The 17,179-nt window shown below is 43.1% G+C and overlaps 1 protein-coding gene across 3 annotated transcripts in view; it reads left to right on the forward strand.

Annotated features, from left to right (window-relative positions):
• The window catches only part of PACS1 (phosphofurin acidic cluster sorting protein 1), a 69,998-nt gene that overhangs the window by 43,028 nt on the left and 9,791 nt on the right, over nt 1-17,179 (forward strand). For 2 of the 3 annotated variants that reach the window (XM_082202104.1, XM_082202102.1), the window contains exons 10-19: nt 1,632-1,725; nt 2,593-2,673; nt 2,785-2,900; nt 5,406-5,544; nt 6,466-6,573; nt 7,880-7,986; nt 12,197-12,351; nt 13,353-13,463; nt 14,153-14,255; nt 15,250-15,292. In XM_082202104.1, the coding sequence (XP_082058230.1) occupies nt 1,632-1,725; nt 2,593-2,673; nt 2,785-2,900; nt 5,406-5,544; nt 6,466-6,573; nt 7,880-7,986; nt 12,197-12,351; nt 13,353-13,463; nt 14,153-14,255; nt 15,250-15,292 (1,057 nt within the window). The remainder of the gene's footprint in view (nt 1-1,631; nt 1,726-2,592; nt 2,674-2,784; nt 2,901-5,405; nt 5,545-6,465; nt 6,574-7,879; nt 7,987-12,196; nt 12,352-13,352; nt 13,464-14,152; nt 14,256-15,249; nt 15,293-17,179) is intronic. The other variant, XM_082202103.1, reaches the window with a different exon arrangement.

Here is a 17,179-nt window from a genome sequence, read left to right on the forward strand (position 1 = left end):
TAGTGGACCAGGCAGAAAACAAAAAGTGAAAAGAAACACAACCATATCTACTGCACACTTGTATTAGCTATTTGTGTCTTGCCCCTTTTCAACCAAGGATGGTTTGTTACATTAGAAAGCAGTTTTTGTTTACTAGGCAGCAAGCGCAATAAAAGCAAAATACATAATGATGTGACACAAATGTAGTACAGATAAGTTGATTATTATTATTTAATTAAACAACAGTAAACAAAAAACAAACAAACAAACACCTAGCAGAAAGATAAAACTTGATCAGGAAAGTTGATTCCTACAAACTAATAAAGTCCCAAATGTCTTGTGGAATAGGATAGCGAAAAATGAATCTGAAAGGGAGTGGCATTTCTAAACCACCCATGCCACTCTTTAGAAGGTCCTTGGTAACCCCTACCATGAACACCCCACCAAATTTCAATATAGCAGAACAGGAGCTCCCAATGGAGAGGTTAAAACGCATGCAAGTTACTATGGAGGAAGTCTGGACCAGCACCAGCAGAAGTACAGTTACAGCTCCTTGTTTAGCTAGCAGAGTTCCTTTCTGTTGGAGACAGGAAAATGAAGCTTGAGACTCAAAAGTAGATTGGGGCAGGTTTGGGTTGTTGTTGTTGTTTTTGCCTTGTACCTGGTCACAGTAGAAAGCAGCAATAGCCAAAGCAACTTTCTCATGGGTTGTCTGGTGAAAATGATCTCACGGCTGAAAAGGATTCAGTTTCTCCCTAGTAACAAGACAGCTTCTGTCCTTTTCCTGAAGCCATGGTCCCTCCCATCTCCAGGATTTTTCCTTAGGAAACCCCCTCCTGTTCTTCAGAAGTCTTAGTTCATGGTAGATGAATCTTCCTAAATTGGATTATAACAAACAAACAACCCAACAGGGAAGGATCAAGGTGAAAGTTGTCATGCACAGTGTGGACCTGATTTACCTGAAGGTTCCTATGCTTGTATTAAGGCATCAGAGCTGTAGTTTGTCCCAGATAGCTTATTTTCTCTGCCTTGGCTCCCCATTTTATGTTTATTTGCCACCCTGAGAGAATCGGAACTCTGAAACAAGAGTTTGGAGTTGTCATCAGCTATAAAGAAATGAAACAGTGGGGTGAGGAGTTAAAATTTGGCAGAGGCTTTCTGCAGTAGTATTTCCCCCAGTGCACTATTTGAGAAGTCAAATTTCAGCCCTTCGGAGGGAGTAAACAATATTGTAGAACAGGAGTGAGGAACCCCAAGCCTGAGGGTTGAATGCAACCCTCCAGGCCTCTCTGTCACTTGGGGCTCTCTCTGTGCCACATCTCTCACTGTCCCTGCTCCACAGCCTCTTCAAACATGTTTGCCTGGTTGGAATTTGCTCTTGAACTATGATAATGCTTCTTCCTTTCATGAATGGAGACCAGAGAGAGGTGTGTATAAAAAGGGTTTCCCATCCCTGTTGTAGATCATCTATAAAAGAAAGTCATGGTTTGTTCCGCCATTAATGCAGGTGGAAGTTCTAAACGGAGAAGAATAGCTGCTGTGATCTAACTACCTTGTTTTTTAAGAATGTCAGTCAGCCTTTTTTACCCTGCCCCCCGTAAGAATGTCTCTCTCTACTTCCCTCTTGATTTCACTGCTTTGTTTTATACTAGGCCTTTCTTTGAGGGAATGTCACAGTCAAGCTCCCAGACTGAAATTGGAAGCCTTAACAGCAAAGGGAGCCTCGGCAAGGATGCCACCAGCCCAGTAAGTCACAAGGATGGGGGAGCCATAGATTGTTCTTGTTCACTCTACCAACCTTATGATTATGGTGAATTGTAATTAATTTAGAAGGAAACCAATCTCAGCCTTTTACAAGAAGTATTACCATAATCTACTGGTTGTGTCCATGTGGAAACAATGTTTTTCAGAACCACTGTTGTGAACTGATTGCTGTGTCCTGTCTCAAATGAATGAGATTGGTCTGTCTTCTGTCTACATGCTGCTTGCAAAGCTAAGATGAACCCCAATCTGCCTCTAGCTGTGTGTGTATTTGCATGCACACACCTGTATTCCAATGAAGGGCAAATTGGCCAGGTGTAACAGTTCCTGTGATTTATATTTATATTTATTATTTTAATATTTAAAAGGGGATGGGGCAGCAGGGCAATTTGGAAGGAGTTCTTTAGGTGCTGTTAATCCTACAATTAAAGTTTAGTAACAAAGAAAATGGGAAAACTTGCCCCAGCACTGAAGGTTCTTCTCATAGAAAACTCCCCTCTAGAGCATGGCTTGTGATCAGTGGTGATGGGTGTTGTAGTTCAACAACTACTGCAGGGCCACATGACACCTCAAAACTCTTTGCCTTTCCTCTTCTTCTAACTCCAACACAAGTTCCCTTCCTGAAGGACTAGAAACCTCTGTTTGGAAACTGGGTTTCTCAGGGATTTGAAGGGTGATTTACCTTCAATGCTAAGGAGCAATTGTTGTCATTTCCAAGGAAGTAAAAAGGTCCTAGTTTTATAATCTGCATAAACAACAAATCACCTAGTGATTGTAAATATGATCCTTCTGAATCACAGCTTGCTTTTTTCATTTTTTCCCTATTTCTCTCCAATGCTGTTCTTTATCCAGATGGAAGCATCCATGGGGGACAAACTGAAACCTACCCGGAATAAAAACGCAGATGATAGTATCAACGAAGGAGACACACTGGTAGGTACATTTGTCCTTTATACTATTGGTGAGGACATTTGCTAACAGCAGTAATCACCGACTTTTATGACTAATATTAATTCTGAATGCTCTTCCTCTTCCCTTCTCTAGGAAGGAAACGGTCAGGATACATTTGGAGACTCAACCACCACCTTGGTCATCCCAGAAAAAGTCAAGACACCTATGAAGACCAGCAAGGGAGATCTTCAGAGCATGGCATCACCTAGGTAGTATGCATCAGGTTTTGCTTGCTTACATATTGCTATTCTGAAAATTGGTCAGAGCACTCTGTCAACTACAGCAAGTTTGGGGAACTTGTGGCTCTGCAGAAGTTGCTGGACTCCCATAAACTCCAGTCAGCATGGCCTGTGGTCAGGGATGATGGGAGTTTGTAGTCCAACAACATCTGTAGGGCCACAGATTCCTTCCTTCCTTTAGCAGCAGTATATCTGAAATTCCTGTGGCAGGGCAACTAGCAGCTTGTATTTTTGCCAAAGGGATAAAGATGAGGATAAAAAAGGCCATTTCCTCCTCCCTGCAATTGAAGAGCATCTGCCATCTTTTCTTGGGAGGTTAGCATCAAATTCTTTAGCTATCTTGAAAAGAGATTTTATTAAATTGTTCATGAGTAATTTACCTAGATTACATACATACATGATTTGAGTAACACAAAGGGGGGGGAGGTGTCCCTACCTCAATGAACTTTTAAGTCACAACAACCAGGGACAATGGAAGATGCACTGAATGAAATATGAGCAAACTGCAGACACACATATTTAGGTTTCATTTCAATAGGAGCTGAGGATTTGGGGGGGGGGGGTGTAAACCAAAGGCAGCACAGAAAAGGAGGGTTTTGAGGAGGGGTTGGCAAGAGGCATGGCTTACGTAGCCTTGTCAAGGCATAAAAGGAAGAAAGGGGTGAGTTGTATAAATGAGGAGGAAGCCCAGGGCAGGTCACAGGTGAGGGAAGGTATAACAAGGCATAAGGGCAGAGTTTATTTTCAGAATGCTTTCTATCAACACTGAGTAAACCATACCTGCCTCTCCCAAGATTGATTCATTCTGTGTTCTCCAGTGAATGCTTGCTACCGAGCAGTGGTGGTGGGTGAGCATGGAAAGATTCACTGGGCTGGTGGCTGCTCAAGAACTTGCCCCCTGTTGTGCATTCTGAATGTTCATGGAAATGTATATATTTTTGGAGTGGGAGTGAGGAGGGTGACTAGCTGCTCATATGTCATGCATGGAGAATCTTTTCCCTCTCCCAAGAGCTGTGTTCCCTTAGTGGGTAAGGCAAACCCATGCAGCTTCCCACACACTTACACCCATCCCACCACACACCCCATTCATCAGCCTTCCATTCATTTCACACTGTCCCTATTCCATTCCTCTTCTCCCACCTCCTTCCTCCCAGCATGGCAGTTATGCTTTAGAAGGAAGGCCTCACTTGTGCTAAGCCTAAATGTTGCACTGTGGGAGTGCTGCCAAGGAATGGAAACCATGGCCTAGATGCAAAAGAAGTGGGCCTTCACCACCCATTGCTCCTCATGTCTTTCTCAGTTGAATTGTTCAGTTTTCTTGTGGCTAGTAGTGACTCTTCAATCACAAGAGTTCAGCACTCAGCTTCTGATAGCAAACGCTGCAGCTTCAGCTAAATTCCTGTGACTCAGGCACCTGGATAAGAATTTGACCCCCAAGTGCTCTGCTCTGTTAGAAGTCTTTGCTGTTTGGTTGTTACCTGAAATGTGCCACATTTGCCTTTCTCTGTGGTGCTTGGGGAGGCAGCAGATGACTGCTGCTTAAATGCAAAAGTGGTACATTTCCAGGGCCCCTCCTGCTTCTCCCTTTGCAAAGCAGACGCTTAGTAACAGACATGCTTGGCAGCACTATATGTTTGTTTGCTCAGCTCCTCCTCTCTCTGTTTCCTTTTTTTCCTTGTTCAGCAGTGGCGGCAGCTCTATGATCCACTTATTTCCAGAGGGCAGCAAATTCTCAGAATGAAGCACATGGTTTTGTCCTTCAGTTTGCACCTTTTGCTGAATGCCTCAGATGGCAGCAGAAGGTTGGGTGTGCCTTCGGGCTCCCTCAGGCTCATTACCATTCTGGGAAATGTCACTGGATAGAGGGGGGTTTCCTTGTAGCATCCAATTCAAGACTGAATCTACAGCTGTTTTTCTACCTGCTTGCATTGTGATTCCTCTGAGAGTTGCTCTCTTTCTCCATATCATGAACTTGCAATAATTGATACCCAAGGTTGTGTGCAGCCTTCTTTCTCTCCCATTGCCATGAGGTTCCTTATGTTTCTGAACATTCACTTTACATAGCTGATATAGCCTTAAGGGTGTTCATTTTTCTCTGCAGTAATGAGGGCTAAAAACCAGGCAGTGTGTGTTGTTTTTGGGGGTTGTAAGATGTTAGATATTAGATGTCACACGATGGTAGTAAGCCTGCAGGCACAAACACAACCTTGCAAATAATTTATTGTCTCAACTTAGTGGAGCTAGAAAAAAAAATCCAAGGCTCTGTTGGCTGGCTGGCTGGCTTGCTTCCTCACAAGTATTAAATGTAAGATGGGATCAGTTAGTTCTGAGACTCTGCTAGTTTCTTTGCAATGACCTTGGATCAAAGTTTCTGTGTTCCCCTGCAGGTATAACACGGTTTGCATTCTTCTTTCCATGTTCAGTAAGTTTGGAGAAGATGATGCATTAATATCATTGTTTCTCTACCGCTCACAGCAAAATGGACAGTGCTGCACACACACCCCGGCAGAAACGCAGCACCCCACTCAAAGAGCGTCAGCTGTCAAAACCCCTCAGTGAAAGAACCAACAGTTCAGACAGTGAAAGGTCACCAGATCTGGGTCATAGTACACAGGTAACCAGCATTCAGAGATTGCAGCTCTGGAGCTTAAACACTCTTTCCCTAATTTTGGAGGAGGAGTGGAGGTGGCATTCCTTAAATACAGACTTTATAAAAGCCAACTGTTGTTGGAGTAGCTAGTTGCTGGAAGCTTATTTGAAGTATTGCAGTATCTTTCCAGTTGTATGTAGTCAGCTCTAAAGAATCAAGTAGACAAAGTTGTTTGTTTGTTGCATTTATATCCCATTTTTCCTCCAAGGAGCTCCAAGGTGGCATACATGGTTCTCACCCATGCATGCGATCCTCACAAAAACCCTATGAGGTAGGTTAAGTTGAGAGACAGTGACTAATCCTAGGTCACGTTAGGGTGCTTCATGACTGATTTACGATTTGAACCCTGGTATCCAACCTCCTAGTCTAGCATTCTAATCACCACACTGGAATTTTTGCTTCTAAATTTAAATCCAAGAAGGGAAGGAGATTGGAGCCAAATGGTTAGTAAAGGGTTAAGCGCATTTGTTATGAGAGACACAAAACCTTTTCCCCCACTATCCCTCAGACTTGGAAGCTTGTCCAAAGTCCTCTTTTTATTTTCTGAGTTTTCTCCAGATACCAACCACTTATGTTGAACTTTTCTTTTTTTCAGCCACAAGGGCTACAAGTATTTTCCCCTTCACCTGCCCAATAAATATAGGCAGGAGGAATATGCATTTCTCAAATAATAGTGACCTGCTGAGGAGTAAATAAGTTGTGGGGGAGAATGTAATTTCCCATAGTATTAAAAGGTGATCTTAGAAGTATTGTCATACAGCAAGAATCCCCTCTCATGACATATGCCTTCCTGCTCCATGTTGGAGATAAGATTATTTTGCTTTATATTTGAGTTAGGAGTTATGTCAATGAACCATGCTTAAAAAACCATGCAACTTCCCCCAGCAGATTCCTCGCAAGATTGTTTATGATCAGCTGAATCAAATCTTGGTGTCAGACTCAGCCCTGCCAGAAAACATCATCCTAGTGAATACTATTGACTGGCAAGGCCAGGTAAGGAGGTTGTTGCTGTCCGTGTGTCTGTCCTGTTCTTTGTACCATCCCAGTCTCTGGTCAACAGAATTAAGTAAATTGGAAAAAAGAATGTGTGCTGTTGTCCCTAACTGGTTCCATTTTCTGAGTGCAGAATGTAGCTTTGCCTGTAGAAACCTAGACTTGCTCCCCAAATATTAAGGAATGCAAAGTATTGTCATTATTATTATTTAATAATAATAAAACAAGAGTAATACTCTTATGCACCATTGGTAAATGTAACAATTTACATAATAACATAAAAAATAGGTAGGTCCCTACCCCATGAAGCTTCCAATACAAATGTTTAACAGTACTAAGATAATGGGTGGGGATGTCCTATTATTACTAGTTAATAAAGGTGATTTCCCCAACCATCAGAACCAGATCCTGCAATTCAGTCCCAGCAGAATAAATTATTCACTTTAAGCACATTTTTTTCATTGTTGTTTGATTTATTAGGTAAACTCAATTTAGCATTATTGGCAATCGGAAGTGGTTGTGCTTAATCTGTGTCACTGAAGCTAAGCTACATGGAAAATTAAGCACCAAGCGGACTGTGCAATACTGGCAAGAGGATAAGCAGTAGGAATGAAGAGCCAGGAAGAAATTTTGCCCCTTCAACTGGCCATTAAAATCCATCCCAAGCCCTGTCTCATGTCAATATGTAGAGAAAATCTATTTATCTTAACTATATCATTGAGGCCATTTGGTTAGAAGTCAGGTGTCTTATATAGAATGAAAATTAGCATATTCAGAATTTGACAGCTAACCCAGATTCTTCACTGAATGCCATGCAGTCACTGAATGTTTCTGCCAATGGGAAAAGGGGAAGGGTACATTGGGGCTAGTGAGAGGCCGTGCCTGGGTTGATTATCTTGGGATTCTGCTTTGTCCTGTTGAACCCTCCTTCATATAAGCCAGGACCTTAAGTGACTGGAACAAGATCCTCCAAAAGGAGGGAATCATCTTAAAACAAATGGGTCTGTCACACAATATTTCATACCCATTGTTGTCCCATTGCACCTTGATTGCTTTCCCCCACTCGTACCTACTAGGGCAGCAATAAGATGAGTTTCAGATTTCCATCACCTGAGTCGTAACTGTGTCTTGTTAAGCTTGTATCCAGGGTGCTGAATGGTGCTCTGTTACCAAACCTTTTGTCTGAGGTCATGTGGCCAGTGATTGCTAATCAGGGAAGAAGGGGTGTTGTGTGGCAGTTGTGTAAACAGAGCACCAAATCCCTCCACTGCTTGCTTGCTTTGCTTACTACTTGTTTTACTTCCAGTATGTAGCTGATCTCCTTCAGGACCAGAAGAAGCCAGTTGTTTGCACATGCTCCACAATTGAAGTGCAAGCTGTCCTCTCTGCAATCCTCACGAGGATCCAGCGATAGTGAGTGCACAAAGCTATATCTGTGGTGTCCCCATTTTTATACTATGGAATTTGCCCTGAGAAAATGGGAAAGAAAACCAGATTCCAAATTGCTTGAAAAGGATGCCTCAATCCACTTTGATTAGGGCTGTCCATCCTTGTCTGCACTTGAATAACTGAAACATCACTTAATCCTTAGAACTAAAGACTCTTCTCTGGCAGGAAGGATGGGGGAAGGATGGTCTTTATATCTGCAAGGTTTCAGTACTCAAATGTTATAGATAGGTAGCCGTGTTGGTCTGCCATAGTCAAAATAAAAAAATTCCTTCCAGTAGCACCTTAAAGACCAACTAAGTTGGTCTTTAAGGTGCTACTGGAAGGAATTTTTTTTATTAGTACTCAAATGTGTTTACAAAGGTGCCTGCTTCCTTGCTAAGGCGCCTGCACAGAGAGAAGGTAACGGTTGTGTACAAGGCATGCTTTGACTTCAGCCATAGGAAGGGAGCACAATCCTATAGTGAAAGCTGCCTGTATGCAGAGTAAGAAAGGGGGAGGGAGGAAGAATTCAGTGTAAGCGCGCAAATCTCCCATCTGGGTTTGATGCCTTGTAGTCAATAACCTATACATAGATGAGCTGCAGATGAGGAGCATCTGTGCCCCTTCTCCACATTTTAAAAGTCTCAAATTCTTCCCAGTGCCTCTTGCAGGACACTCAGTATTGAGAATATGTGTTCTGAAGTTACGGTTCTTATGACCACAACTCAAAGAGGACACATTGCAGGTCAAGCAAAGCAGACACCTTGCCAAACAACAGTTCATTGATGACAACCCAGTTCCTACCATACAGGATTGGCATCGTCACAGATCTCTGATGGCTCCACTGCACATTGCTCTAGTATTATGAAAAGCAAAGCAGCTTGAGGGCATTGCTGCAGCTGGAGTAGACACATACATCGGCCTCCCCCTAGTGTTCTCCCTCATTCCTAAAAATATTTTATTTGTTTAATCATTAGTTCTTGCACCTTCGGTAAAAGCAGCTTCCAGGACAGCCACTGTGGAACTTATTGGAAAATATTTTAACAAAAAGCAACCATCTATTAAAAACCACAGAAGCAAACACAGCATCATTGGTGGGGCTAACTAGAATAATTAAATTGCTTTTGAAATAAAAAAATTAAAAAAAATGTCCAGTAGCACCTTAAAGGTAAAGGGACCCCTGACCATTAGGTCCAGTTGTGACCGCCTCTGGGGATGCAGTGCTCATCTCGCTTTACTGGCCGAGGGAGCCGGCGTTTGTCTGCAGACAGTTTTTCCAGGTCATGTGGCCAGCATGACTAAGCCGCTCTGGCGAACCAGAGTAGCGCATGGAAACGCCGTTTACCTTCCCACCGGAGCGGTACCTATTTATCTACTTGCACTTTGACGTGCTTTTGAACTGCTAGGTGGGCAGGAGCAGGGACCGAGCAACGGGAGCTCACCCCGTCGCGGGGATTCGAACCGCCGACCTTCTGATCGGCAAGTCCTAGGCTCTGCGGTTTAACCCACAGCGTCACCCGCGTCCCTTAGAGACCAACTAAGTTTGTTCTGGGTATAAGCTTTTGTGTGCACACACACTTCAGATACACAGTTGCTTTTGAAAGGCTTGGGAAAACAAAAGGCTTTAACCCAGCACGACAGTGAGGATGAGAGTCAGGTCAGCCTCCAGGGTGGGTTCTACATCCAAAAATACACCCTTCACAGCAGTGGCGGAGCTAGGGGCTTTGCCACCCGGAGCGGGGTGGTGGTGGCATGCCACCCACGCACAAGCGTCCCAATAGGGGTGCCGCCCGCGGTGATGTCACCCCCGTCAGGGATGGAACCTGGGCGACCCCCGCCCCCCTTCCTACACCACTGCTTCACAGTTGCCATCTGCCTGACTTCAGAAAATGAGAGTGCTCAGGAAAGGGCCTTGAAGTTCTTAAGCTTAAATGCAGATGCAACCTTTCTCTAGCACATTCTATTGTTACATGGGCTTGAGTCACCAGAGGAACAGCAACTACGTTGTTTCAGTAACATAAAGACAAGCTCTCAATTTTTCTTTCTACCCAGCAACATAATCCAAGAAATAAGATTTAGTTGTGTGCTCCTGGCTCCCCTGGGCTTCTTTGCTATTTTCATGCCAGAGTCATCCTGGAAGCTGCTGAAATGCAGGTCTGCTTTCCCAGCATGATTGGCTGCCTACAAAAGAGGCTCTGCACTCAAATTCCAGCATCTTCCTCTCTCACAGCCATGATGGGAAGTCAATGCCCATATAATTAGAAGGACCTTTCTTCACTGTATTCTTTGTCACTGCAAGATGACAGTGGTTGGAGAGGGCAAAGTGCAAGTCTCCCAGGACATGATTCACACTATACTGTTTTGTCAGGTTAACTGGAGTCATCACTTAGCTCTGGAGGCTGTCTAATGCCAGGGCACAGGCCTCAATACATACAGAATAGTAATGAGTGCCTTCTGAGCATGTGCTTGAGTGCCCACTGTCAGCTACCAAACATGAAACGGATCTTTAAAAGCAATGCCATACAGGATTGAGCCCCAGCACCTCTTAGAAATTAAGCAATACATGCAGAAATTTGGCTGTTGTTAATTTCAAATTCTGCATTATAAAGTAAAGATGCCTATGTATTTGCCTGAGACTACACCTTACTGAAATTCAAGGTAGAAGACATCTCTGTGCTTGTGGGATTGGAGGTCAAGGATTAGGTTTGGCTCTTGCCTCATATCTCCCTGAAGTTCCTGATCCTCATAGACTGCACACTGAGGGTAAAAGTCATGGGTAGGCAAACTAAGGCCCAGGGGCCAGATCCGGCTCAATCGCTTTCTAATTCTGGCCCACGGACGAGGCCTGGAATCAGCGTGCTTTTACATGAGTAGAATGTGTCCTTTTATTTAAAATGCATTTCTGGGTTATTTGTGGGGCCTGCCTGGTGTTTTTACATGAGTAGAATGTGTGATTTTATTTAAAATGCATCTCTGGGTTATTTGTGGGGTATAGGAATTCGTTCATTTTATTTTTTCAAAATATAGTCCAGCCCCCCACAAGTTCTGAGGGACAGTGGACTGGCCCCCTGCTGAAAAAGTTTGCTGACACCTGGAAAAGTAAATGTTCAGGTTCTTAGAGTTTGCAAGCTTTCCTTGTCCTGCTTAAAACAAAAATACTGTGTTACGTGTTCTCATTGTTGTGTCTAGAAGCAGTAAAGCTGTAGGCATCATTGAGGGTTTAAATGCATTTTTCTCCAGCTCGTCAGTGCCCTCTAGTGGCCTTTGGTCATGTTGCTGATTTACATGTTAGGATGGATGCTTGAAGCTTTGAAGAAGTGCTCACTTGTTCAGCATGAAGGAGCTTAGAGTTCACAAAAAGTGAATCCATCCCACCCTCATAAAATACATTTAAATTGCTCCTTCAGATGTATGGAGCATGCAAGGTTTCTAAGAGCTGGGATATGGTCTGCAGAAGGTTGTCGGCACACTGTAAAAAAAAAGGTGCAGCTTCCATTTCACCACTGTGTGGCTTGTAATGTGTGACAGGGAGATATTTATATCTCCTAAGATGTGCTTGGACAGTGCAGATCATAGCTTCTGAGTGCATGTTTACCATATGTGATATCACACATACCTGGCCTATGCACATTAGTGGACACCATGGGAACCTGTGGTGGCTAAATGAGAGCTCATGTTTTCCCGTAAAGTATGAAACAGCCTTCTAGCTGAGTGTAGGTGTTGACAAGCTAGTAAATTACAGTGCATTTAAATTAATGGCCTAGGAGCCATAGGATTGTTGGGAAGTAAGTGACTGTGGTCCTGATCAGTGCCTGAATGAGAGAACCTTGCAAGTCCTTTAGGGCTGTCTACAAGGAAAAATTGGAGATAAATGAAATAAAGGTCCCTTTGAGAGATCTGACTGTGCTTTCATTAAGCCTTGGCATGTATTAAGGTCTGTGGTTATATAGTCCTTAGTCTGAAGAAACCAGAGTTGTATTGCTGTGGCACCTCCTATTTTAAGGACAGTTCCTTGCAACTCCCTGCTTGGATGGGCTGTAGGTAGATCATATGCATGGTTTTCTTTTCAACACTAAGATAGAATTCCCAGTTGCACCATTTCTGTTTTTTGCCTTCTACAAGTAGATACTACTATAAATGCAGAGCCTGACGTACCACTATCTTAACTGCCCTCTTCTTTCTTTCCACCCATCAGCTGCAACTGTAATTCCTCCATGCCACGTCCTGTCAAGGTGGTGTCTATCGGAGGGCAGAGTTATCTCAGCTCCATCTTGAGGTTTTTTGTGAAGCAATTGGCAAACAAGACATCAGACTGGCTGAGCTATATGAAGTTTCTCATCATCCCACTAGGTAATACCACCTGTGCCTGTGGCTCGCTCGCTTGGTAGGTGGCTATTGAGTTACACATCTGAAACCCAATAGTTCTACATTTCAGTGACCCAAAAGCCACCAGGTGTAGTAGCTCTCTTCTTACAAACAGAATGAATGAGCTGAACTGACCTACCTTCCTCCACTCAGTCCAAGAACCGAAGCCACCAATACTTGCCAAAAGCTCACTCAATGCAACATTCTTTGTCTGGTTTTTTTTACAGCCCATGATACCCTTCCTCAGAAGCAGTGGACTCAGTTTCAGTTTTTGAGGGCAAAATTTAATTGATGGGTCTGAGCTTTTAAAAACATGCTTGCTCAGTTTTTGAGGCTGTGTTTTCATTATGATGTGGTACTGAAGTAGGGAATGAAAGGCAAAATGTTGAGGAGGATGTTTCCTTTTAATAATGAGTGACATCTTTTGTTATCTCATACCTAAGTATTTTCTAAAGTCAGTTTTGTTGAGTATTTGGGAATAAGAAAATGCTTAGGTTTAAGCTAAAGCTGGTAATCAATTACAAAAATAATAATTGCTGAACAGCCTCATTTTTTTGTAGTGAAATATGCGATGGTTTACTTAAAGGAGAGTGAGTTTCCCAATCATTGGGGGTAGTTTTCTTTCGCTAGAAAGAGAGAGATTACCCCTTTTGTCTCTGAATAATAAGAATCACTCTACAAAAGGAGTGTTGTGGTAAAGACAGTTGCAGTTTCTATTTTTTGGAGAGTCAATGGCTTTCTGATGCCAAAGGGTCTGTTGCCTCAGCAGCCATCTGTCGGTGCTAGATATGTGTAGCTTGCCAAGGAAAATCATAGCAACACAAAGGGAGAGGCAGGATTATTGGGTTGTTTTTGTTTTTATTAGGTATTTTGTGTTATTATATTGTGATTTTATGTTATGAACTGCCCTGAGACCTCCGGGTGTAGGGCAGTATATAGATTTAAATAATAATAATAAATAGGCCTTCCTCTCATTTCTCCACCAGGTTCTCACCCGGTAGCCAAGTACATGGGCTCTGTGGATAGCAGATACAGTGGTATGTTTCTTGATGCCACCTGGCGAGAACTCTTCAGCAAATCTGAGCCACCTATGACAGGTAAGAGCAAGTTTTCAGTTCACAGTGAGTGATGGAAGTAACATCTTTCAGAAAGGTCTTCATTCTGTCTTGCCAGACTGAGGACTCTTCTGTATGTGTGCTGCTTTTATGTAAGTTAGAATCAAACTAAGGTGAGAAGCCAAAGATTTAGTATGGGCCTTTGGTATTACACCAAACCAGTGCTTGGTTGATGTGGACCCCTCCCTGTGTCCAGCTAGTGTTTAATAAGACAATGTTGTCATTGGCAGTCAAAGGTAGACCATAATGTCATTTGCTAGAATGAGCAATTCCAGCCAAGATGCAAAGTCACCTTTCCCAGAACCCTTGCAAGTTTGAGGACAACAGTGAACTACACATTGATCAGCAGGATTATGGACTAGGTGGCAAATTTGGGCAGCTAGAATTGGGTGGGGCGAAATAATGGCATTTAGCACTGATGCTTACCACACCAGGATGGGGTCCATACTTAACGCTTGTGCGTCTTTTTGTTAATCCAAGTTCTCCTGCCTGCCTCTCCCCATCAGCCACTTCTCTGACTTGTCACTCTTTGTGCCTCAGTGCAGATAACAACTCATGTGTATCTTAAAGCCAGCATCTTGAAGGTTCTCCCACTTGCTGGCTTGGGTAATGATGAATACTCTGTGTGCCTTTCCTGCTTGACGCTCTCTTTGGGTTATCTTCTTTCTCAGAGCCTTTTGATGTGGTTGGCCGGATCATGCAGTATGTCAGTGGAGCAAACGTGACCCACCAGCTGCCTGTGGCCGAGGCCATGCTGACCTGCAAACACAAATTGTAAGTCCTTCCCCATCCACCCCTCTGCCACAGGCTTTGGATTTCAGCGTGGTGGGTGAGTGGGCTGAAATTGCCTCACCCACATAGCTAGAAGAACCCTAAATGTGAACTATAATGTTTGCTGTGTCTGTATTTATTGCAAGTTCATTCAGAATCCCCTTTGGCATGCCCTTTCTCAGTCTTCATTTTGTTTGTATGCAAAGCAAGACTGAGACAAACCACTGTAAAAAAGTGGAAGGTGGCTTGCTGGTGATTCTCAAGGAAGGCAGTTCTGTGCATTGCGATGTCCTAGTGAAAGTGTTGTGGGCACATTGCAATCACACACACGCGTACTCACTTCCTCCCTGACAGCAATTAGGTTTGAAAAAAGTGCATTGGCTTTCTCTCTCCACCCCCAAGCCTAATGCAGCTAGAGATTATCTTCTTGGAGAGTATTGCTAGGGAGGCACAAGTCACTCTTCCCTCCTCAGCTGCAGCTTCCAGGAAGGTCACTTCCTTACACACAGCAATTAAGCCTGAAAAAAGAACTTCTATTGGAGCCAGTAGAAGGTTTCTTTCAAGCCTAATTGTGTGTGGCTGAGGAGGGGGGTTAGCTAGGGAGAAAGTTAACTGTGTGCCCCTCCCCATGTGAAGCTGCTGTAAAACAATCAGAGCTATAAATTCTTTTGGAATCTCTTGCATATGGAATTATTGGGCCCATGTCGTACCCTTTTTTCAAGAGTCAAGAGTCCCAATGTGAAACCTGTTGCCAAATGGAAGCATCCTCCATACTGAGGCTGTAATGTGATAGGACTGACCTTCTGGTCTTCATGTTCTTTTTTGTCTGTTCGTGTGCCTGCAGAATGCTGTGTCTTGAAGCCCTAAGTTTATGTTCTTTTCATTTGTCAGATACGTAAAATAGAAAAGAAGGTGGAGAAAGCCTTTGCCTTTCAGCATTGCTTGTTCTCTCTTTTCCTGTCATTTGGATTTTTAATGGCTGTTTCTTTACCCACAGCCAAGATGAAGATTCTTACCAGAAGTTCATCCCTTTCATTGGGGTAAGAGTTTTACATATCTTGGATTTTTCATCTCTGAATACGAACTTATTTTATTCAGGGCCAGTTTACCTGAACTCTTTTATAGCTCTGGTTACTTAGATAAAGCCTACTTTTCGAAAACAAATGTGTGTGCATTTCTGTAGCTGTAGTTTAACTTTGGCAGCCACCTCACTTGCAGAACTATCATTTTCACCTACTGTGTTCCTTATCCTGCTGATGCTGAACGGAAGTTGTGGTTAAAATTCAGATGTGGTGGTATTTAATCAAATGACATTGTGTAATTTAGCTTGGGCTAAATTTATCTTTCTGAGTCGAGGACTTGGCAGTAAGCCTGACTGGATCCCATCTGATGAGTGGTGAAGTCATAAACAAGTGAAAGCAGGCTTCCCGTGTTGAAGATCTCATAAAATTAGACTTGTTTGTTTGGTTTTTAAATACCAGTTTCACTGTCCCTAAATTCAGGCAGCTAGCAGAATGTTGGGGGCGGTTGGCCAGTTTGTCACCTTGCAAATAGAGAGGCTGCATACCTGAAACATGGTTTCCTTAGTGCAAATTAATGAATGCCATAGTTAATTTGCATACATTCCAGCCATGGTTTCACCTCCTGGTTTGTGGGTAATCCTTATCCACAGCTATGTTTGCACCAGGGGGCAAAGCATTAAGTTTGCAGATCGCTGTAAAGTGAATGTAGCTCTTTTTTTTTAACACCCAACTTCACTTCATCCCTGACGGTCAGAAGCAAAATAAGGAAATGATGACAGCAGCACTGTTGCAATCCACTTGCAATCTGCTAGATATTGGTTAACATCACCATCCCTTTGACACTTCACTGGTTACTGCTGCCAAGAAAATGCCAGAGGTCAATAACTATGCAGCTGCCTATGAGGAGATGCTCTAGCCCCAAGCAAAGATGAAATCATGTTGGGAAAAGATGGCTTTATTCCCTTGTGGCCACTGTGCAACCTTTGATGGGCAGTGCTTGTAGCCTTTTTGTCACCACTGCCTTTTTTTAAAAAGCTCTTAACATTTACTGGGTTTGCATTTCTGTTTTTATTATAAAGTGCCTGTTGTCAGTCAGAAAGTAAACATTTCAAATAAAATAAATAAGCTTGCACATTTGAGATCAATGCCCCCCTTTTGTTTCCATGGGCCACTTTGTGCCCTTGCAATATACAATTGCAATATACAAGGCAGCTCACTTTAAATTGAAATGTTACATGAAAATACATCCTGTACAATTAATGAAGCATGAAGTGGGGGCTTTTTGAAGCATCTGTCTGTCTGTGATTTTTGATAGTGACTGAGGAAGGCCAAGCGGGGTGTACTTGACTATATTTTAATGGTTAGAGGGGAAACTGTTGCCTCACCTACATCACCACTGGTCTAGGATTATCTTGACTCTTTTATTGCTCATGATTTTGGGGGGGGGGGTAGATGGTCACAAATAATTATTTGGAAGAAACCTTTTCTCTTGCCAAGGCACTCTGTCTCAGCTTTTGCAATTGTGGTGTTATAAATCTTTTGGAGATTTGTTACTTGCAGGCTTCTGCTGCATCCTCAATAATTAAATCTGTTTCAAAGCACAGATCTCCCAAGGGAGGGCACCTGCAAACAAAAAGTTATCTTTCCTCTCTTGTGCATAAGCTCCTGCCTGGCACTCAAAGTCTCTGCTAACAAAATTGCTCTCCCTTTTCTCTTCCCACCCTCACTCAAACACATTGGGCTATGTTTGACAAACTAACCTCTGCTTTGACACAGAGGAGGATCTTAAAGGTTAAAGAAAGCTCATTGTGTTTGCTAGTGTGACCATTAGGTAGACATGAGGGATACTGGCCACTGGGGACAACTCTTTCCCTGCAAAGGAACTGGTGTGCCTAGCAAGAAAGG

The sequence above is a fragment of the Podarcis vaucheri genome (assembly GCF_965113315.1).
Source record: "Podarcis vaucheri genome assembly, chromosome: 16".
Lineage (NCBI taxonomy): Eukaryota > Metazoa > Chordata > Lepidosauria > Squamata > Lacertidae > Podarcis > Podarcis vaucheri.